The sequence below is a fragment of the Nerophis lumbriciformis genome, linkage group LG04 (assembly GCF_033978685.3).
Source record: "Nerophis lumbriciformis linkage group LG04, RoL_Nlum_v2.1, whole genome shotgun sequence".
Classification (NCBI taxonomy): domain Eukaryota; kingdom Metazoa; phylum Chordata; class Actinopteri; order Syngnathiformes; family Syngnathidae; genus Nerophis; species Nerophis lumbriciformis.
The window spans coordinates 40,801,925-40,825,798 of record NC_084551.2 but is presented as its reverse complement, the minus strand read 5'-3'; the positions used below and the strand labels follow the sequence as shown (position 1 = coordinate 40,825,798).

The window sequence follows — 23,874 nt, the reverse complement described above, 5'->3', positions numbered from 1 at the left end:
CTTAAAACTGGTTTTCAATGCTGACAAGACAAAACTTATGCAGTTTTCCAAACATAGGAGGGTGCCTCAAACTCCCCCGCTAGTCCACTCTTCAAGGGAATGTCATAGAAGTGGTGCAGGAATATAAATATCTCGGTGTTTTAATTGAGGACTCTCTCACTTTTAAACCTTTCATTGATCAACTGATGAAGAAACTAAAACTTAAATTGGGTTTTTTCTTCTGTAAGAAGAGATGTTTTTCTTTTGGTGTAAAAAAGCGCCTTGCCTCTGCCACATTTTTATCTCTGCTAGATTATGGTGATCTTTTGTATATGAATGCGACTCGTTCCTGTCTTCAGATGGTCGACTCTGTTTACCATGCTTCTTTGAGGTTCATCACAAACTGTAGAGCCATGACACACCACTGTGACTTGTACTCTCAGGTGGGATGGCCTTCTCTGTTCACTAGGAGACAGTGTCATTGGTACACTTTTATTTACAAGGCTCTTCTGGGACTATTGCCCCATTACATTTGTACATTAAATTCACAGAGAAGTACGAACTCTTATGCACTGAGATCCAACAATCAGCTGTTACTCTCTGTCCCTTTTGCTCGCACTGAGCTGGGGAAAAACACTTTTGTCTATGAGCTTGGAACATGTTACAAAGAGACTGGAAGCTGACTGAATGTTTATCCTTAAATGCTTTTAAATCTAAACTGAGAGCATTTGAAGGAACCCTTAGTTATCTGTAACTGTTCTACTTGATGTCAATCCTGTCATTGCCATGTGTAATGTGAATGTGATTTTATGTGTATCATTGCTGCCCCTTGGCCAGGACTCCCTTGAAAAAGAGGTTCTTAATCTCAGTGGGATTTTTTCATGGTTAAAGAAAGGTTAAATAAAAGAAAAAAAAAGAAAAAAAAGAAACTGCAACCAACAAGAAAGTCAACACACGTGGTCACACATAACACAACATGCTCACTGAACGTTGTGGATTTTATAAAAACGATCCATTCACCAAACATACATTAAAATGACACCCATTTAACTCCACTACAATGTAAGATGGGAAAAATGCAACACACGTGTAATGGCAATTACCATAAAAAATAGGGCTTTGTTGCAGGTTGTACTTCATTATTACATATTTGGCAAACTTCCCTCTTCAACTTGGTATAAAATCAAAATGCAGACATGAATTATTGCGATCGGCGATTACATGTAAAAACAACTGTGTAAACTAGGGATGTCCGATAATATCGGCAGGCCGATATTATCGGCCGATAAATGCTTCAAAATGTAATATCGGAAATTATCGGTATCGTTTTTTGTAATTATCGTTATCTTTTTTTTTTTAATTTTTTAATTAAATCAACATAAAAAACACAAGATACACTTACAATTAGTGCACCAACCCAAAAAACCTCCCTCCCCCATTTACACTCATTCACACTCATTCACACAAAAGGGTTGTTTCTTTCTGTTATTAATATTTTGGTTCCTACATTATATATATCAATATACAGTATATCAATACAGTCTGCAAGGGATACAGTCCGTAAGCACACATGATTGTGCGTGCTGCTCGTCCACTAATAGTACTAACCTTTAACAGTTAATTTTACTCATTTTCATTAATTACTAGTTTCTATGTAACTGTTTTTATATTGTTTTACTTTCTTTTTTATTCAAGAAAATGTTTTTAATTTATTCATCTTATTTTATTTTATTAATTTTTTTAAAAGGACCTTATCTTCACCATATCTGGTTGTCCAAATTAGGCATAATAATGTGTTAATTCCACGACTGTATATATCGGTATCAGTTGATATTGGTATCGGTAATTAAGAGTTGGGCAATATCGGAATATCGGATATCGGCAAAAAAGACATTATCGGACATCCCTAGTGTAAACCTAAACCTGACCACACTGGCACTCGTTCTGAATGAGACAGCACACATAGTTGGAATAAATCAATTATAATACCTAAAAAAGAAATTAAGTAAGTGCAGTGATTTTGATAATACATTTAATTTATATGCTTTATTTAATTCGATTACACTTTTGTTTTGACCAATGCGGCCCCACGGTCAAAAAGTTTGGACCCCTCTGCCTTAAGAAGAATGTACCAGCCTCTTCCGGGATTTCGACCAATCACACAGCTCACAGCTGACGCAGCGGGAAAACGGAGCGGAAACAAAACAACACTGCGTCAGGACACGCACAAGAAGTGTTGTTCAAAATTTAATCAATAATCATGGCTTGTAATTAGCTTCTAGTAAGTAATTCCTCTTGTCAACGTTATTTATTAGTGAGGTCATGTAACGTTATTGTGTAGCTGTCGCTACCTAGTGACTAAGATTGCTAGCGTATTGCAGCGAGTTGTAGTTCTTAGTGTGTTTCCATTTGCAGTAGCTCACTTGTGAATATTTGTATAATTATATTTTCTCTCTGTAGGTCGCGAGTTTTTATGATGAGGCGCTCAGGAGCCCCCAGTCAGCTCCTGGGCAATGCTGCCAAAAAGCCTCGTTTTATACCTCCTGCTGGAGCCTCTTCATATTTTGGAGTTGAACCCAAGACCCAGAACCCCGAATCAAGCCTAAACAATGCCTTGAACAAGGTGAACTATTTTCATGTTCAATCTGTAAGATAAAGGTCGCCGTGGGCCCATTTTCAAAATTGTGGGGGGAAAAAACAACAAAAAGAGAGAAGCTATACACGTTGATGCAATAACCCTTATAATAATACAACTTTAAATGTTGTTTTTTTAAGCAAAGAGCTGCAAGTTTCTGCAAAAAAAAGTGAATCTACATTTTCTTGCTTAGAATTGATATCGGAAAAATGTATTCACTAGTAAATGTTTTTAATGCAGGTGTACACATGTCGAAAAGCGTTTGGTGCCAATAAAAAAAAAAAATACACTGCCTTTATTATTGTTCTCATTGTTTTGTTCTTTAAAAGAGCTACTTCCAATGGTTTTCTGCTGTTCTGTTGTTTTTAATAGGAGGTCCTGAAAGGACAGTGGCATGGTGACATTTTAAAATGAATTAAAAAAAATCGAATAATCCATCTAGTCAAAACATGTCATGCTCGCTCACGCCACGTAACAACATTGACTAAAAAAATGATCAATTAAGAGGCTGTTTGCAACGTTAACGCACAAGGCTTGGACGCCAGATCTGGCCCATCACATCATTTAATGTGGCTCTCAAAAGCCTGGAAATAATGTGCTCAATAAAGCACTTCCTCTTTTTGCTAAATGCATATTTTCTTTTAAATTTTGACAGAAAAACTGTACTGGATGCATTTAATATCTTCTAAACTTGAAAATTATCTTATCATGCAACAAGATATACCAAACAATTTTTTGTTATAAAAAAATCCCAAAATTATGTTTGTCAACTTGATTTATGATTTAAAGTAAATTATCAATCAATGTGTTAGAAATAAAGCATTGTAAATATTATATCCTGACCTTTTTTGGGTTTTAGCATGTAAACTACACGATACGTAACACGCATTAGCTATCTGTGTTGTCAGCTAGTATAGCGATTATTAACTAATGTTAGTAATTAGTAATTGTGAAAAATATAGACATTTGAAAATATATATGTTTTGTTAAACCACTGATGGTAAGCTAAGCTAGTTCTTGATATGTTTTTGGCTTGGACAATGTAACAATAAGCAAGTTGTAAACAGCCCAATTAATGTGATTTGTTCTACAGCGAGCATATTAATGATATCCAGGGCATTTAAACAGCCCTAAAATGATCAACACGGCACTCAGTGGGGAAAAAAAAGTTTGGACAAGTTTGGCCTGATCTACAAAATTCACAACACATTGTTATTGTGTATCATCTGGCATCAGCAACTGGCTCCTGCTCACACTACTATTTTGATTTTAAGGTGCAGAGAAGTGTGGTAGCTACACCTCCAAGTCAAAGTGAATGCACTGCCAGGGCAGCACCAGCCTTGTCCAAGGCTCTGGCCCGAGTGCTCAGTGCAACAGAAAGTAAGGAGAATATTGCTGAGACAAAACATACAAGTCCTTCTTCACAGAAGCTCATAACATCACCAGACATCAGAGGAGCAGGTAAGGAAAGCAACAATTTTTAAAATACACTAGCTTGATGCTAATTTACATTGGATTTTTCATATATATGTTACTCGGGATCTTTCTGTGTAAAGTTTGCATGTTCTCCCCGTGATTGCGTGGGTTCCCTCCGGGTACTCCAGCTTCCTCCCACCTCCAAAGACATGCACCTGGGGATAGGTTGATTGACAACACTAAATTGGCCCTAGTGTGTGAATGTGAGTGTGAATGTTGTCTGTCTACCTGTGTTGGCCCTGCGATGAGGTGGCGACTTGTCCAGGGTGTACCATGCCTTCCGCCGGAATGCAGCTGAGATAGGCTCCAGCACCCCCCGCGGCCCCGAAAGGGACAAGCGGTAGAAAATGGATGGATGGATGGATGGATGGATGGATGAATGGATGGATGTATGTATGTTACTGATAATCATTATCAATTTTACATGGCGATTTCAACACCTCCAAATTTGGTAATGAAAACTACAACTAAGATGCCTGATACAATCAAACATTAGGGCTGCACGATTTTGAGAAAAAACTTAATTGCCATTTTTCTCTCCAAAATTATGATTATCATTGCATAAAAATGCGAAAAATAACGAGTGAAGGAAGACATGTTACTTTTAGACTGTAAATCAACATATTCTTCTTTCAAGGTGCCACACATTACAACAATATGCAATAATTTCCGTTTAACAGACATGTGATTTTTCCGTCTATCGTCAGAAATCCGTCTTTTTTTATCTCTGTAAAAATATAAAAAAATATTTTCCGTTTTTCTTCGTTTTTTCTGACCTTCAATTCGTGTTAAAATCTTGAACCGTCTCTTTGCCATACCTGCCAACAACTACGGTTACCGCGTAATGAGTATAGCTGCAGTGGTAAAATTACGGTTTTCCCATTAAAAAATATTAATTAAAAAATCGAAGCTACGTAACTTAACTGTATTTCCCAGTAGCTTGGCAGTAGCTTTGCTACTTTTTAAACAAGTAGCGATTTCCGTAGCTTAGTTATTTTTAGACCCATGTAGCGGTTAGCTAAGCTACATGCTACAAAAGATGAGAGAGGGAGAAGAGAAAGAGCGAAGTGGACTAGTGAAACGCCACGGGCAAGGAGCAACATCCATCCATTTTCTACCGCTTGTCCCTTTTGGAGTACGGGGGTGCTGGAGCCTATCTCAGCTGCATTCGGGCGGAAGGCGGGGTACACCCTGGACAAGTCGCCACCTCATCGCAGGGCCAACACAGATAGACAACATTCACACTCACATTCACACACTATCAAATCAAATCAACTTTATTTATAAAGCACATTTAAAATTTACCACAGGGGTAGCCAAAGTGCTGTACAATGAACAGGTTAAAAGATAAAACGAGTACCGAGCAAACACAACACAACACAAACAGAACACGATAAAAAATAAATAATTAAAATAGAATAAATAAAAACATAAAAACATAAAAACAGGTTCACAGCAGGTGTATTATGGGGCGCCATTGCAGGATGGATATCACTCAGTGTTAAAAGCCATGGAATAAAAGTATGTTTTTAAGAGAGATTTAAAAACAGGAAGAGAGGAGGCTTGTCTAACACTCAGGGGTAGGTCGTTCCAGAGCTTGGGAGCAGCCACGGCGAAAGCTCTGTCACCTCTAAGCTTCAGCCTTGTGTCAGGGACCGTCAACAGCAGCTGATCGGCTGATCTTAAGGATCGGGTGGGGCAGTAAGGCTGAAGGAGGTCGGAGAGATAGGTTGGCGCGAGGTTGTTTAGACATTTAAAAACAAATAAAAGGAGTTTAAAATTGATTCGGTAACGCACAGGGAGCCAGTGAAGGGACGCTAAAATAGGGGTGATGTGCTCACGTCTGCGGGTCTGTGTTAGCAGACGAGCAGCAGAGTTCTGCACGAGCTGCAGGCGGGCGAGGGAGGCCTGGCTAATGCCTACATACAGGGCATTACAGTAATCAAGACGAGTCGAGATAAAGGCGTGGATTAATTTCTCAAGATCATGACTTGATAGAAGCGGTTTCACTTTCGCTATTTGGCGTAATTGATAAAAGCTTTTTGAACGACGCTGCTGATTTGTTTTTCGAATTTAAAATCTGAGTCAAACTTTACCCCCAGGTTTGTGACACAGTCACACTAGGGCCAATTTTAGTGTTGCCAATCAACCTATCCCCAGGTGCATGTCTTTGGAGGTGGGAGGAAGCCGGAGTACCCGGAAGGAACCCACACAGTCACGGGGAGAACATGCAAACTCCACACAGAAAGATCCCGAGCCCGGGATTGAACTCAGGACTACTCGGGACCTTCGTATTGTGAGGCACATGCACTAACCCCTGTACTACCGTGCTGCCTGGGCAGGGAACAACATATACGGGAAAAATCAATGATGATTGGTTGGTTTACGTATAAGAAAATCCATGATTGGTTGGTTAGTTTACTATGATGAGTTACGATTAATTAATATTCGGGCAAAACATTACGAACAGGCCAATCAAGATAGGGTGCCTTTTTCCCAAGTTAAAAAAACTAAGTCGAGTTGGTTTTTTTTGTTTTCATCACGTGATCACGGCTTTCCTGCTTGTTCGTCCGTGTTGATGGGCTCCTATCGACCATCCTGGTTGAAGCTGAAATATTCCCACAACGGGACATTGGCTTTGTAATCATATGTTTTTCCTCCTGATTTTTGTTACTTTACAGAATTTTTCACTAGTGAGTCACAAAGTCTGTCTGTCGTGCTTACTGTGTGTGCAAGCCAGCAGTCTTGCTCTCCGCCCACCAAGACAAAGATTGTGTATTACTGAAAAGAGGGCTCACTCTGTTCAGTTAATTGTACTGTTGAATAAACGCACTCAGGTGCTGAGAGCGATGCACAGAGACTAAGAAAACAAAAACACACGGACTTAGCAATTTAGACTTCTTGTCATTTATTGTTCGATTGATTGCCTTATTGACTATCGACCCAGGCCTAGTCACCATTAAAACTTTTTTCAAGGAGCAAGTGGTGTTTGTTATTAGCGTACTGTCTGCCTTCACTGTGGCGCACACAAACTTGCTGTTTCCTTCAACACTTTTGATTAGCCAGGAGGCAAAGGACGCAAGGCTCAACAATTCTGACAGGCGAACAAGTCTGTCACTCAAATGTCGGTGACGGCAGAGAAAAACAAAGTTTTGCCTATTGCGGTTATTTATCGCACTAATTAAAACCTCAATGTCGAGTCGATGTCGATTAATCGTCCAGCCCTAACTTACAGTTTAGACTGCTAACAGCTGCACACACACTCCAAACCCCTATCCCTACACCACACCAGGAGGTGAACTTGACTTTTTTTTTGTTGTACAGTTACTTAGGGAAATCATATTGTTGATGTAGATGCCCATATTTGTTATACATATTTACTCTACAAAAGAGAAGTGTCTCTTGTTGCCTTATTTGTATTTGACTTTATTAAATGGATTTATATTAATGTTTGGCGCAGACAGATTTTTGAACAATATTTGAGAGGAATAGGTATTTTGTGTAAATAGTAAAAGTTTTAGATCTTTGAGTTCAACTCATTAAAAATGGGAGCAAAAACAAAAGTGTAGCGTTTATATTTATGTCCAGTATAGTTGTTATGTGATGGTGTCCAGTCTGTTATAGCTTGCTTTAATCAATGCAAACTGAGGTGTTATATTTTGGTACAAAAGATTGTTGTTACGTCACAATTAACACTTTGCTGTGTGGCAAAAAAGTCTCGTAATGTGTGTATTTGTGTATAATATGGTATTGTGTGTGTTTGCGCAAGCGCATCCATATAACAGCTTATTTTCGATTACCCTCGAAAAAATTGTGGAAAATGTGTGGAGCTCAGCGAACTACAAGGATCTGGCGAGAGTCAGATTACGAAAATATGGCTGTAATGCAGTTTGTATTGCATTCTTACATGTTTGGGAAACTTCCCGCTTCAAATTGGTATGAAATTAACATGCAGACTTGAAGCATTGTGATCGCAGATTTCGTGTGAAAAACAGCTGTGTAAACTGCGTAAACAGATCACTCTGAGACAGCATTCAGTTTGGCAAATAACAATAAAAAAAACCTAAAGTTAGGGTATTGTTTTTATATAAATTGTATTTAGATTAAATTAAACATATATTAAATATCTATATAAGTGCACATACTTCAGCGCTGAATAAAGGTATATTGACCCCGTAAGGCAGTGGTCCCCAACCACCGGTCCGTGAATAGATTGGTACCGGGCCGCACAAGAAATAAAAAAATATATTTTTAATTTTTTTTAATTAAATCAACATAAAAAACACAAGATACACTTACAATTAGTACACAAACCCAAAAAAACTCCCTCCCCCATTTACACTCATTCGCACAAAAGCGTTGTTTCTTTCTGTTATTAATATTTCTGGTTCCTACATTATATATCAATATAGATCAATACAGTCAGCAGGGATACAGTCCGTAAGCACACATGATTGTGGGACACATTTTCAAGCGTTGACCGGTCCGCAGCTACAAAAAGGTTAAGGACCACTGCCGTAAGGGACAAGCGGTAGAAAATGGATGGATGGATGTATATACATTAAGGCACTTGTGATTAAGGGCTATATAAATAATATGTATGTGGGTTAGGGATGTCCCGATCCGATATTTGGATCGGATCGGCCGCCGATATTTGCAAAAAAATGCGTATCGGCAAGGCATGGGAAAATGCCGATTCAGATCCAGTTTAAAAAAAAACTCCGGTCTGTGTTTTCCAACGCACCGATTTAAATAATACATTCCACTTTTCTGCTGCTCCCTGATTTCCGTTCCGCATTTTCCAGCACACCTTCAACACATCCACAAGTCTGTGAATTCTCACGCAGTTGCTTTTAGCTGCTGGCATTACACGACAGGCTCTTCTCACTCTTTACTGTGTCTCCCTCTCACAGACAGCGAGCGCGGCTTCTTACACACGTCACATACTGTCACGACATACGTTACATACGTATACGTCCTCCCCGAGCAGAGAGGTAGCAGCATGGCTAACGTTAGCTGTGATGCTAGCGCAGCCGCTAAGGTGCGCGCCTGCTCAAGTGTCCTCTGCGCACGGCAAATATGTGCCACGCACAAAATCAAATAAAAAAATAAGCGCATAACAATTTTCGACACACGGACACGACAGAGAAAACAGTTTTCGTCATCATTGTTCAAATATTGTAACGTCTGTCGAGACGCTTATCTCCATTCGGTGCCACACGTCCACACCATCAAAAATGCAGAGGCAAACATTTCCAGATCAACACCGTATGAAAAAAAATAGTGATTTTTTTAGTTGTGATTTCCTTCTCTGCATGAAAGTTTAAAAGTAGCATATATTAATGCAGTATGAAGAAGAATGTTTTAATGTAGACACATAGAATCATCATACTGCTGTGATTATATGCATCAAGTGTTCATTCAAGGCTAAGGCAAAATATCGAGATATATATCGTCTATCGGGATATAGCCTTAAAATATCGCAATATTAAAAAAAGGCCATATCGCCCAGCCCTAGTTCAATGATGCCATTTCTGTTTGTCATGTATAATTTGGTCTATTTTGTGTTTATCCTTGAATAAACAGGTCAGTTTCTTGTTACCAACCATTGTGTATTATTCAAACTCCCCTAATTCAGCTGGCTAGTTGTTATCAAGAGTACTAAAACCCTTTTCAAGATGATTCTGACAACTAAGTAGGCTAAATAACTTTAATACATGCTCGGATAGGCCAGTATCGGATCGGAAGTGCAAAAACAATATCGGTATCGGATCGGAAGTGCAAAAACCTGGATCGGGACATCCCTAATGTGGGTGTATATATTGTTACTTTACATGCAGTTGGCTTTCAGCCCCCGTCCAAATGTTTTAGCCCAAAGCTCCCCCGATTCAAAACATTTGGACACTCCTGGTACGCCAAAATATCACTTGATTAAAGTACAGTATTTTCCATCCATCCATTTTCTACCGCTTGTTCTTCTCGCAGGGCTAACACAGATAGACAACATTCACACTCACATTCAGGCCAATTTAGTTATTTTCCTATATTTAAACACAGTGTTACTGTTCAAACTGTGTAATGTTACAGTGGCCAGAAATATTAAATATATTCTTGTTAAATAAAAATGTCAGCCTTGTTTTTAATAAATACTTAGGCCTACAACACTACCGTATTATAATGTTGGTCATTATAGTGGTATTTGGAGAGCCAAGTGTTTCCTGAGGTGGTACTTGGTGAAACAAGTTCGAGAAACACTGCTGTAGATGGATAAGACTTTTATTTCTCCCACAATGGGGAATTATGTTGTTCCAGTGCAGTGTTTTTCATACAGTAACAGAAGTAAAATGTAATGAAAAACTAAAAACTAAACACAACTGTACATCAGATACTCAATTCATTGCTTAATCACTTCTGGTTAGATGCTAACTATATTTAGTTGCTATGTACTTGTGAGATATGCAATGACAATAACGTTGAACAGAACCTAATCTAATAAACAGCTCATTTATTAATTGTGTCTTTCTACCTCAAAACAGACTGCTCATTTACAATTACAGAATGGAACTTCTCACCTTAAAGTAACTCAAAAAGTAAATTTCTGCACTAACGATAACATTTCGGATTGTCACAGATCAATCATGACAATAATAATAATTGAATATATAATATATATCTGGAATCTCAAAGTGCTACTGAGAGACGTGACAAACAAAAGACAATTAAAATGTGATAAAAAATCAAAGGGCTCAATGGTATATGTGCCGATGTTTGCTGTATAATTGTGGTGGTGAAGTAGTTAGTGTGTCCGACAGAGGGCTCATAATCAGTGACATGCCTCTTTTATTGATCATATAATTTACACATGCACAAAAAGCTGTTAAATATAGAAAATGCCAACTCAAATTAATTCCCTGCCCATGGTTCGATTACTGGGCTGGGGATCTTTCTGTGTGAATTAAGCATTTTCTCCCCGTGACTGCGTGGCTTCCCTCCGGGTACTCTGGCTTCCTCCCACCTCCAAAGACATGCACCTGGGGATAGGTTGATTGGCAACACTAAATTGGCCCTAGTGTGTGAATGTGAGTGTGAACGTTGTCTATCTGTGTTGGCCCTGCGATGAGGTGGAGACTTGTCCAGGGTGTACCCCGCTTTCCGCCCGAATGCAGCTGAGATCGGCTCCAGCACCCCCAGTGACCCTGAAAGGGACAAGCGGTAGAAAATGGATGGATAGGGCTGCAACAACTAATCGATTAAAATTGATTATAAAAATAGTTGGCGATGAATTTAGTCAACTAAATTAATCGGCAACACTCTATGCAATGATCATTGCATAGATCATTGCAATGATCTATGCAATGGCATAGATCATTGGATCTATGCCATGCGCATGCGCAGAGAACTTTTTTTTTTATATAAACCTTTATTTATAAACTGCAACATTTACAAACAGCTGACAAACAATAATCAAAATAAGTATGGTGCCAGTATGCCGTTTTTTTCCAATAAAATACTGGAAAGGATATAAATGTAGTTTGTCTCTTTTATCCGATTATTAATCGATTAATAGAAGTAATAATCGACAAATTAATCGATGATCAAATTAGTTGTTAGTTGCGGCTCTAGATGGATGGAGGTTTTGGTACCCGCTCAAGTGCGGAGCCACAGAGGGACGCTTAAACTGCATACCCATTTTTTGCGCCATTGATTCTAATAATCCTGTACTATACTGAATGTTGTAATTGTACAATAATGCAAAACCACAACACATATATTTTAATTTGTGTAAAATTTTACAATAATGTACAACATTTTTTATGTTAAATACAATTTATAGACTGGAAATGTAGGTAGGGAGTGCATAGTGTACTGAGGTGAAGGTACACCTTCATTGCATCATACTGACATGTGGTTAAATGTTTCAATGGCCTGTAAATATATCAGAAACACCTTTCAGTATGATGCAATGCACTTGTGTGATCACAATAGTTAATAGTCAACCATACCCAAATGCAGCTGGGATAACCTCCAGCACCCCTACCACCCCGAGAGGGACACGCGGTAGAAATTAGATTGATGGATGTCTAGCTTTGTAACTGCATCCTTTATTATAAATAAAGGATTTCTTGTCTTTGTAGTTAAACTTGGTGCTGTACCTAATGAAGTGTCCCGTCAATATGCAGCTACTGCAAACACCCCCTGCTGCCCATTCTGAAGAATGCAGCCCCAAACTCCTCGAACACGTAGTCAACTCGTTTTATTACATTTTAAAATGTAAACACACTTTAGCCCAATTCTCATTTCTGTGACGTGTTTGTTTAATATTTAATACAGAACGCCTAAATGCTAACGTGTGTTTCGCGTATTTCTCCTTTGTGGCTAGTCTTAGACTGGTGTGGGAGCGGCAGTCGCGGGCAGATTTAGCACTCCTGCTCGGCACTTGCTCAACGCATACGCCGCTCCGTCCTACCGTTTTTATCCGGTGTCTCTGCATTACACCCGAAACACATCCGACTCACACGCAGATTTGCATGTTCCAGCCGTGTCCGCGTCATTAGCTTGTCGCATCAAAGAGCGCGCCCCTTGCTTAGACGCGCCCCCTCACACGCATGCGCAGCGGGCTCGCTTAAACCCCTCCCCCATTTGAGTCAGTTAAGCCTGTGCTGCTCTGCACTCGCCGTCGTGCAAGCAAAACAGTGTCCAGAAAAACCCAAATAAACTATGCACTGAACCCCTACTAAGTGTGTCCCCATCTGTTGTTATATGCTGGGGCTGCATGGCCCTGCTGTGCCTGGTTTGGGGTTTAGAGAGGCCGAGCTGTAAGTAGGTCGGGCTGGGTTTAAGCGGCTTAGCTACGTCAGTCTAAGCTGAGAGGAATTCATCCAAAACCCTGCGCGATAGGCGGGGGCCTAAACGAGGCTGGCCTAGTTAAGCCTGATTCTTATTGTGCGCAGAAGCAGCCTGATTTTGTCGTGCAAGGACACAAGAGGAGCAACCAAGGAGTGGTTGGATTCCACGCTCATGACAGAACATAGCCTATGTTTGATTTGAAGTGGGAAGAGGAGGAAAATGAGTGATATCAAAGAGTTAAAGCTGTGTTAAGTTTTAATCTTGGTGGACTAAGAGAATCCTGCATCAGAACAAGAAAAGACAGGTGTTGGGGTGACAGCCGAAGGCCCGAATTGGTCTGTGCTTTAAGATGGCATCTGGCTCGGCATTTCTCTCCAGCATGGTGGGTAAAGCTCGCTCCTCCAACTTCACCCTCTCTGAGAAGCTGGACCTGTTGAAGCTGGTCCGCCCTCACATCCGCATCCTGGAGGAACACACCAACAAACACGCGGTCATTGTGGACAAGAACAAGTGCTGGGAAACCGTGGCAGAGCAGTACAACGCCTTGGGGGGCGACAGGCCTCACCGCACAGCGCAGGGTCTCAGGACCCTCTACAAGAGGCTGAAGGAGTCAGCCAAACAGGAAGTGATGCAACGGAGACACGCCCAGCCGGAGTACAGAGCGAGCATCTCAGAGCCTACCAGGAAAATCATGGAGATAATCCCTCACCTGTTTCAGCATGTGCCCATCCACGAAAAGGACCTGGCGCTGCGCAGGTACATGCACGAGCACGGACAAACTATGTACTAGACAACAAGATTACTTCTAGAAACCAACACACACACACAACTGATATAGAAGCGGCAAATATTTTGGTTTATTTTTAGGATTTTAGGAAGAAGAAATAAAGAAAGCACACTAAATTTCATAGAAAAAAACCTTCATCTATTAGATACATGTATTTATAGTAGACTGATGTCCCAAATGGTTTCAAAGTTATTTGTGTACTGATAAAAAATCTCGGTTTTAAAGAGACTTATTGATGCATTGAGGAATGCTACGCAGGAAACCTTGCAGCGTGTTTGGCAGGAGTTAGTCTATTGGCTTGACGTGTCATGTCACAGGCGGTGTACATATTGAACATTTGTAAAGCTGTGAAAAAGCAAATACAATATATGTCCAGAATATGTTACTGGAATTTTGATAGATAAATATTATTCTTTTTTTCAACATGAAGACTATTTAATTTTGTTCGCCTTGGACATGTAATTACTAATTCGACAACTGTTCAAATGTTTGGGGACACGCTGCTTACACATTAACAAACAATCATTTGAAATTATATATATTTTTAAAATTGGTTTATGAACAACGTGCACTACACATTGTTCTAAAATTAGAAATGGGTGCACTAGATTCAGCATTCCGCTAATTTCCGTCTGTAGTCATCTTAGAAAGCCGTATACTGTCAACTGAAAATGGGTCAACACAAAGCTATTATTATTGTTGGCTAAATAGCTGGCAACACGAGTAGCAATTTAAGGTGTTTTGCCACAGTCAAGCATGGTTGTGTTTTGATTGTTTTTTTTCAGTCAATTCTAAATCTATTCAGCTCTACCAGTTGTACACTGACTACTCTTAAGGTATATCCAAGTTTCATTTCTATAGTGTTGTCCCTTGAGAATACATAATGAATATAGGTCCTAAAATGTGTGAGGTGTATTAATTTTCGTGAGATACTGTATGTCATTTGTCAATAAGTGTGATTGTTCTCACTCATGTTGATTCTTCTGTCCCTCCACAGATTAATATATAGTAAGCACACGTCTACCATCGAGCCTCCTGGCAGCAGCTCCTCTCTTGCTGGCCTTCAGGAATACTCGGCAGCCGTCCCAACTATTCCCCATGAGGTGGTCCATCTGGACATTGAAGATGATGTAAAACCGCCTCCAGATCTCCCTTTTCCCTCTACGCACTCAGAGCCCGAGGCAGGCCATGAGTTGGAGGAGGAGCAGGACGCCGACAGCATCCACGATTACGAAGCATCCTTGTCACCTGCCCCTTCGTCTGGCAACATGGCCCTCTCCTCTTCGCCTTTGCCTTTTGGCCAAGACCTCTACCCCAACAACGTGTACCCGCAACATGAGCCCGAGCGGTTTCGCCCACTGTACTTGGCCAAGGAGGAGCATGAGTTGGTGCTCGCCAATCACAGGAAAGTGGCGATGTACCTTAAGGAGAAGAGGGAAGGACTCAAGAGGAAGCAGGAGCTGGAAGAGGAACTTTTGAGAGCCAAGATCAAAGTGGAGAAGCTGAAGGCGGCCCGACTTCGACATGGATTGCCCATCCCTCTTTAGCATGCAGGAACATGCTGATAGAAAAGGGAGACTCTGGACCAACTTCCCGCAGTTCAGCTCAGAATGGATTGCCCAATACTGTAGTGATACAGTACTAAAAGGCTAGCAATGGACACAGTTCAAGCATTAGTCATCAAAGTGTTGTCATTTTTGGTCCAAAACTGGGAATGGAATAGAATAAGAGGAAAGAACACAACATGTCTGAGCTTCTGTCTTGAATTCAGTGCCGTATTACAGTGTTGCCCTGTCAATACTACACCATTTACAGCTCCTGCTGCTTAACTACACACCAGGTTCAAAGGGTCATCATAAGTGTTGAGATAAATCAACTGGTGCCCGTTCCACATTTGTGAGATCAGTATTTATTAATGCATAGTGCCTAATGCAGCCACTGATGGTTGTACCTACTATCCGTGTTCTGTCTCACTGTTTGTTGACAAATGATGCAATGACACTGTGATTACACAAAATATGTAAATTATGAAGAATTCACAAGGGAATGATATTTATAATAATGTGCATCTTAAGGATGTCATTTCTGCCTCAATCCGCCATGGGTATATGTAGCTGTTGTTGGAAGTTGTTCCAGTAATTGAATAATTTTTGTCTTCACATTTTCAGGCATGAGAGAATCAAGGCTGGTCAATTTGTAATTATGTTTCATTGTTTAAAAACATCCCACTCTGAGCCTTAACGCACAATGCTAATGTCGCACCGTTAATGCTCTTTTGATGGCCAGTTAAGAGATATTTACAAAAAAAGATGAAGGTGTTTGTCTTTAACTTTTATTTCTTATGCTACAAGTGACTGGAATGTTGTTGTATTTTTCGGTAAATGACCGGTGGGTGTTGTTTTTGTCTTTTTCTATTAAAAAAAGAGTCACTAGCCGAAGGATTATGTTGGAGTCATTAAAATCCCACACAGTGTGTAAATTTGCGCAGGTGTTGCAGCAGTGACCTCTGCTGGTGGAGCCTGTATGTACAGGATCCTCTTCATAACTGTTTTTGCATTTGTTCCCACAGGCTCCCCTCAAAAAGCTACTGGGTCAAATCAGGTCTTTGGTGCAACAGACTGCAGCGGGGATGCTGTGCGCTACTTCAGCGTCATGTGGTGTAAGGCCAGCAAAAAGAAACACAAGCGCTGGGAGGGGGATGCCGTGCTGGTGACCAAGGGGCGCTCGGCCACCCTGAAAGACATGGAGGGCAAGAACATTGGACAGGGTAAGGCCCCTCATTTACTAGAACGTTAACAGCACTGTCAAATTCTGTCAAACACAGTGATTCACAATTCATATTTGTGCGTTTTATATAGCACATAAAAATTAAGCTTGTGTCCATTGTATTTTTAAAATATTTAGACACTGGCTGGTAAAATAACTTAAGTCTAAATTGAGAGGACTTAAGTTAAACATGAATTGTTGTTAATATAGTGATTTAAAGACAATGTAATAACAAACAAAATGCCCACCCACATCCTTAGGTTTGGACACCCTGTATACTGTATATTAGTGTTTCCCAACCTTTAATGAGCCAAGACACATTTTTTACATTAGAAAAATCTCATGGCACATCACTAAGCATACCATGACCTATTTGCAATTGATGAATACACAGGTTAACTATGTACTTTCTACCATCTATTAGAACAGCATGTAATTGTTATGGCTGTCACTGACATATTTATAGGTAAATGAACAAAGATACAGTATATGTAAGAAAAATATTTATAATTAGGTGATCCTTTCGGCATACTAATGTGACTTGGCACAGTGGTTGGAAATCACTGCTGTACAACCAAATATTGTGACACTTGTCTATTTAGGTAGCGGCTACAAGGTGTCTTTGTTGGCTTCTCTGTCTGAGGGGGACACCCTGATGATTGGAGCGAAAGAGGTGGAGGTGATGGGTGTCATATCTGCAGAGAATTTTGCTACTGGACGTTGTTTTCAAGAAGCCCAAGTATACCAAGAAGAGACGATCCTGAAGACAGCACCCGCTCCTTCACAATGCTTAGCAGCCAAAGCTTTCATCCCCCCTACAATGTTGGGGAGAGCAAGCCTTCCTGCATTAAAATTAGCAGAAGAGCATGCCTGCAAACCTCGCTATGATCCACAAGCTCCAGGTATGTAGACATCTAGTAACCATAGACAGTATAATGTCAGAATCAGAATAAGCTTTGCTGGAAATGTACCTTGGGCCAAAATGATGCAGCTGCAAAACATTAAAATAATAAATATGAACGATGTAGGACACATACAGTAAAACATATACGCAACAGTGTTAGAAATGCAGTGAGTACTGTTCAACAAAAATCATACAACCAGGGCTGTGTTCAGGTAAAGATTTTCATAATCTCATTTGTTAAATAATGCTTATTGTCAACAATCAGTTGAATCAATGCCGTTTGTTATTTTTATGGAAAATAAACAAATGGTGATGTGTAATAGTGTATACTAACTGGTCACTATGTGTCAGTTATATCACATGAATGTGCTATTGCACTGATACGAGAATATTCCAAAGTTAAAGCTAATTAAGAAATGAACACATGCAGTATTTTTTTAAAGTGAACAAAAAAAATCTAATTTGCAACCTTCCCACCTTAAAATAAGGCTAAACCACATTTTGTGGTTCTCAGCTCTGGTTCGCACTGCCAACAATATAGTACATCAAACTTGACTAAATGGATGAAGTAAAAGTCGCTGCAAAGTTTTTGTTTGTGAACCTACTGAAGGATCATTACCTTTGCAAGAGGGCAACTACGCCTCCGGGGCAAGGGAGCGTGTAAGAAATGTCATTAATATTTCTATCGGCCAAAACATGTTGCAGACACTCAAAATTGTACTGTAAGGATGGGATATGGTCATTTATGGCAGCTTTCGCCAAGTTCATCAGTTTTTATGTTAAATCGCCGGATTACTGTAGCAGACCAAAATACTACATCTGATTATGGCATCTACAGAAAATTGATCTTTGTAATCTTTCGCTCAGGTGCTCTGGTGATGCCTCGACCCTCTCCAAACCATCAGTGGTCTAATAACAAATCAGGGCTCCCTGTGGTCGATGTTGTGGTTGACCCGCACCTGACAGCTCACCTGCGCCCCCATCAGAGAGACGGCCTGCTCTTTCTCTATGAATGTGTTATGGGCATGAGGTTGTATTTTTGGACAAATGTGTTTAATCTCTTTTTTAAGTCTGTTGCCAATCATTGAATTTGTGTTTGTGTGTGTGGACATCAGGGCCGAAGGTCGCTACGGGGCAATCTTGGCTGATGAGATGGGTCTTGGAAAGACCCTGCAAAGCGTGGCTCTCTGCTGGACGCTGCTCAAGCAGGGTCCGTACGGCGGAAAAGCGGTCACCAAGCGTGTGCTCGTGGTTACCCCTGGCAGCCTTGTGCAGAACTGGGGCGCTGAGTTCAACAAGTGGCTCGGGCGTGAGAGGATCAGTGTTTTCACTGTGGATCAGGTTAGGGAATGTAGACTTAGTGGACTATTGTTGTCATTATACAGAGCAATAGGCTACTAAACAAGGTACACCTGCACAGTCTAATATTGATCCGTTTTGATTGAGATTAAATAGCGGTGGTTGTTTTCATTGCTATTTCGCTACACAAAAATTAACACAAGTGTGATCTCAAATCACATGCAATCTGATGTATGGTAATAAGTTACTAAGATTATTGTAACGCGCTGCATCACAAACTAATTCCCTCATTTTACTTAAGGTCCCATGAGTTTCCCCCCTGAGATCAGTAGGTTGTGAGTTCAAACCCCGGCCGAGTCATACCAAAGACTATAAAAATGGGACCCACTACCTCCCTGCTTGGCACTCAGCATCAAGGGTTGGAATTGGGGGTTAAATCACCAAAAATGACTCCCGGGCGCGGCCACCGCTGCTGCCCACTGCTCCCCTCACCTCCCAGGGGGTGATCAGGGGTGATGGGTCAAATGCAGAGAATAATTTTGCCACACCTAGTGTGTGTGTGACAATCATTGGTACTTTAACTTTTTATGTTGCACTATCGTTGGCATGTCTGCCAAAACGTTGTCCTCGCTCTCCCTGTGCCATTGCAACTCACGCCAGCCATGGTGAGTTAAATCCATTGCCAGGCAGAAAGAGCGATCACTTGTCTTCATTGTATGCATGAATATACTGTCAAGTGAGTGAGTGTTGACTTGACAGTCTTTCTTTTCTTTTCACAATGTTTCTTTAAAGCGGAAAGGAATTGAGTCTAATAATAGTGTTAGGGAAAAAGAGTGATTTATTTCAAACATAAGCACATTGTCCTGAAGTTAGTGTGAGTGTGGTGTGTCAAAATAATCATCTTAGAGAATAACAATCTCAATTCTAAGCAAAACAATCGTGCAGCCCTACTGTTTGTTTAACACACAAACTACACAGCACTTTCCAATAGGGTGGCATTTGGTCCAAGAAAGGTTTACATTGTTATAAAGGTGTGATTTATTTGTTATAAAAGTGTGATTTATTTTCCACAAAATTGCAGTCAGAGCACTTTGTTTTGCTTGCTGAAGACATTTAACCTATTATTCAAAAGGTATCTTCAGATAAATAAACATGAATAAACCTTTCCACCAACGAATACATCTAGTTTTCTTTTAATAAACACAACTTCTTTAACTAGTAGCGTGACTGATTAAACAAATAAAAAAGAGGTGCTTTTTCCACTAAAGGAAATGTGTTAATCATTTACTTGATTGTGTAGGTGTACCTAATTATTTGTCCTGTGTGCTTAATACAGTCTATTTGTTACATTAGTTTGTCTAATAACTTGTTGCTATGCTGTTTGTTGCCATGCGAAGGACCACAGGATCGAGCAGTTTGTGTTGTCTCCTCTGCACAATGTCCTAGTGATAAGCTATGAAATGCTTCTGCGCTGCTTTGAACAGGTATGCCTGTCTTACAGTATGTCCCTCATTTTTGTGTACAATTGTATGGGAAGACATCTGCTGAATTCAACTTTTTTTTTGCACAGGTCCAAAAAGTGGAGTTTGGTCTCATTATCTGTGATGAAGGTCACAGACTAAAGAACAGCAGCATCAAAACGTCCTCAGCCCTCAGCAGCTTGAGCTGCACTCGCAGGGTTATACTAACAGGTATGAGAACATACTTAATATTTAATGGGAGGAAAAGCAACAAGCTATGATGTTATTAAATGTGTTTCCAAGGCACCCCTGTGCAAAATGATCTGCAGGAGTTCTACGCTATAATAGACTTTGTTAATCCCGGCGTTCTTGGCTCAACCACAGCGTATAGGAAGGTCTATGAGGAGGCCATTCTTCGCTGCAGGCAGCCTTCCTGCTCTGAGGTCATATTCCTCCACATTTGATCTCCTTAGATTTATTCAGTGGACCTATTGTGTCCAATGAATGTAGAAATACTACAGACTGGACATAACCAGACCACATCTGTTTACGCCAATAGGAGGAGAGATCTTTGGGCGCCGAGCGAGCCGCTGAGCTCTCTCGACTTACTGGCATGTTCATCCTGAGGAGGACGCAAGAGATCATCAACCGCTACCTTCCGCCCCGCCTTGACTGGACCCTGTTCTGCAGGCCGTCTCCGCTGCAACAAGAGGTCTACAGGCATCTCCTCAGCCACAGAGTGTTCAGAGCCTGTCTGCAAGGCTCCATGCAATCACACACCCACTTGGCCTGCATCACTTTCTTGAAAAAGCTGTGCAATCACCCGACACTGCTGCACTGCACAGTCAAGGTGTGTAAGGAGTCCTAATTTCAGCCATCCCAATCAAAGCGCAAATTGAGGGTTTTTGAGGGTTTCTGTTTTTTGTGTTTCAGGAAAAAGCTGAGTGTGCTTCTGATGAGAGTTCTTTCCATGAAGGTCTAGCACAGTTTTTCCCTAAATTGTACTCTTCAGATAGCTTGAACCTTGCTGACTCAGGGAAACTCTTGGTTCTGTTGGACCTGCTGGAAACCATCAGACAGCTCAGCCCATCTGACAGGTGTGTGATTGTCACATGTTTGTAGTAATTTGGATGTGCTTTTGAATTGTGGGTAATGCCATGTCTCTTCTAGGGTTGTTGTAGTGTCCAACTATACTCAGACGCTGGACATGCTGCAGAAAATTTGTGTGCACATGACCTACACATTCTGTCGGCTAGACGGACAAACGCCTACCAACCAGAGGCAGCGTCTTGTCGACAGCTTCAACAGCCCTTATTCACCTAATTTCCTTTTTCTGCTGAGCTCCAAAGCTGGTGGGGTGGGGCTTAATCTGGTGGGGGCTTCCCATTTGGTGCTTTATGATCTCGACTGGAATCCTGCAAATGACATTCAGGTAAAACACCTTCAAAAATATTTAGTATACCTGATGAACTGCTACTGTACTTTGCCACATTCTTTTATCTGCTGTGTGCAGGCCATGGCTCGCGTGTGGCGAGATGGACAGAAAAAGACCGTGCATACTTACCGCCTCCTCACTGCAGGTTGGAAGAATAACCATACGTAATTCACCAGATAGACTGGAAATTACATTTATGGTCACATGCTAGAGTAAATGTTGTACAGATATAAGAGGCCCTCGGTTTATTTCCTGCAAGGACAATGAAAAGTTCAGTTAAGTGTAAGTCAGAACCTTTACCTAAATTATACATAAATGAAGACCTAAGCAACTCGCACTAAACACATGAAAGATTTATAAAATGCAGTAATTAAAAGGATGAAATTCAAGAATGTCATTGAACCGTAATTTAAAAATAACAAAAATGTATTCCTTACTTTTACCCGTGGAGTTGTCTTGCATACCCTAAGGGTCGTTGCAAGAGAGGGAGAGACAGGTTTATTGTGAGGAGGAAGTCTCAATAATAAGACCACTACACTGCTTCGTTATCACTGTCCGTTTCATCAGAGCTGATCTTTGAACACCGTTAGATATAATATCATTATCCTTGATGATGGTTGCAGCATTTGAACAGCTTGGGCTGGGCGTTTTACAATGACACACTGCCATTAGAAGAGTCTGCAACAACTACCGACTAAAGGAGCAAAAGTGCACGACAATACATTATTTCGCAGGATGTAACAAACTATAGTTATTTTCTTAAACACAAAACGCCATACGAGTACTGCCTGTATTCACAATGTTGTATAATCATTGGACAAATGTTCAATGACTTGGGCCAAAATGTATTCAGCTATACACACAAAGGCACAATGGGAGTTTTGTTGTTTTTGATTACGCTTTGTTTATAAAGTTTGTCTCAAAACATCAAAGCCACAGCATGATAGCCATTTTTCTTTAATAATGAAATTGGTTTTGATGCCTTTTATTTATCTGAGCCTCGGAAGAAGTCAAATTAGAATAGGAGAAATTATGGCGGCCTTGTATTTCTTGTGTATCTGTGTCTTTGCTTACATGCTTAATCAGTCTAGTGTACAGGACACTGTACACTACTCAGTGGCCTAGTGGTTAGAGTGTCCGCCCTGAGATCGGTAGGTTGTGAGTTCAAACCCCGGCCGAGTCATACCAAAGACTATAAAAATGGGACCCATTACCTCCCTGCTTGGCACTCAGCATCAAGGGTTGGAATTGGGGGTTAAATCACCAAAAATGATTCCCGGGCGCGGCATCGCTGCTGCCCACTGCTCCCCTCACCTCCCAGGGGGTGAACAAGGGGATGGGTCAAATGCAGAGGACAAATTTCACCACACCTAGTGTGTGTGTGACAATCATTGGTACTTTAACTTTAACTTTAACTTAACACTCGACTGATTAGAAGTGTAATGTCTCTATTAAGGTACCATTGAGGAGCGCATATTCCAGCGCCAGGTGTCCAAGCAGGGCCTCTCCGGGACAGTGGTAGACCTCGGCAAAGGCTCCGAACACGCCAACTTCTCCAGCAGCGAGCTGAGAGACCTTTTCAGCCTTACCGAAACATGCTCTCTAACTCACGACCTGTTGAACTGCAGCTGCAACATGGACGGATCCGTCAACGGTAAAGGTATGTTAATAATTTGAATTTAAACGTCCTGGAATTCATTTGCTTCCTTTTTTCCCGCCCAGTTGTTGGAGAGGTAGACGAGCAGGATGCAAATCGGCCATGTCAGCTTGGGCGGGACTGCGACGGGTCAGCGCAGAAACATCTGAGCATGTCCGAGCTAATGCAATGGAGACATTTCTCTGGAGATGCCCACACCTTCTCAGACCCTTACCTTGATCGTGCCAGAGACCATGTCACCTTTGCCTTTCAGACCACCATTTCTCACATGGATCAGTAACCGCAACTATGGACTCAACTGTTAGTGACCAAAAATACATGATTTGAAAATATGATATACACACTTCACAATCTAACAAAATTCTATGCAAAAACTATCAGAAATAAATAGCTAAGAAAATAAAGTTTGAAATAGAGCACTGGTTCGCCAACTTTTTTCACCAAGTACCACCTTAGAAAACACTTGACACAGTTTGAGAATCACTTAAAATTAATTCAACAATGTTATCATGTTTGTAGTTTTGTAGTGTAGAACTGCACAGCATCATACTGAGAAGAATGTATTGCTCTTGTGTGTGGGATTAAATTAGATTGTCTAATAAAGTGAGGATACGTCGAGAGAAGTTCCT

General features: G+C 40.7%; 3 protein-coding genes across 4 annotated transcripts in view; 2 read left to right on the top strand and 1 right to left on the bottom strand.

The window, feature by feature from the left end:
• rnf41l (ring finger protein 41, like) overlaps nt 1–12,647 on the bottom strand; it is a 27,188-nt gene extending 14,541 nt beyond the window's left edge. Inside the window, exon 1 of the mRNA XM_061955083.1 lies at nt 12,558–12,647. The gene's annotated coding sequence lies outside the window, so the exon portion shown is untranslated. The remainder of the gene's footprint in view (nt 1–12,557) is intronic.
• Nucleotides 2,121–23,874, top strand: rad54b (RAD54 homolog B). 2 transcript variants are annotated; one of them, XM_061955071.1, is made up of 16 exons: nt 2,121–2,260; nt 2,440–2,602; nt 3,889–4,075; nt 16,294–16,491; nt 17,093–17,392; nt 18,262–18,424; nt 18,510–18,735; nt 20,091–20,177; nt 20,264–20,384; nt 20,457–20,596; nt 20,713–21,003; nt 21,087–21,250; nt 21,324–21,585; nt 21,667–21,733; nt 23,045–23,242; nt 23,311–23,874. In XM_061955071.1, exons 2-16 carry the CDS (start codon nt 2,453–2,455, stop codon nt 23,523–23,525), a joined length of 2,769 nt encoding a protein of 922 aa, XP_061811055.1. In that variant the 5' UTR covers nt 2,121–2,260; nt 2,440–2,452; the 3' UTR covers nt 23,526–23,874. The 2 variants fall into 2 exon arrangements, with proteins under 2 accessions (XP_061811055.1, XP_061811049.1); XM_061955065.1 differs by having other exon boundaries at nt 23,045–23,248.
• On the top strand, nt 12,885–16,192 carry LOC133601992 (fibrinogen silencer-binding protein). The gene is made up of 2 exons (XM_061955094.1): nt 12,885–13,693; nt 14,722–16,192. Exons 1-2 carry the CDS (start codon nt 13,287–13,289, stop codon nt 15,269–15,271), a joined length of 957 nt encoding a protein of 318 aa, XP_061811078.1. The 5' UTR covers nt 12,885–13,286; the 3' UTR covers nt 15,272–16,192.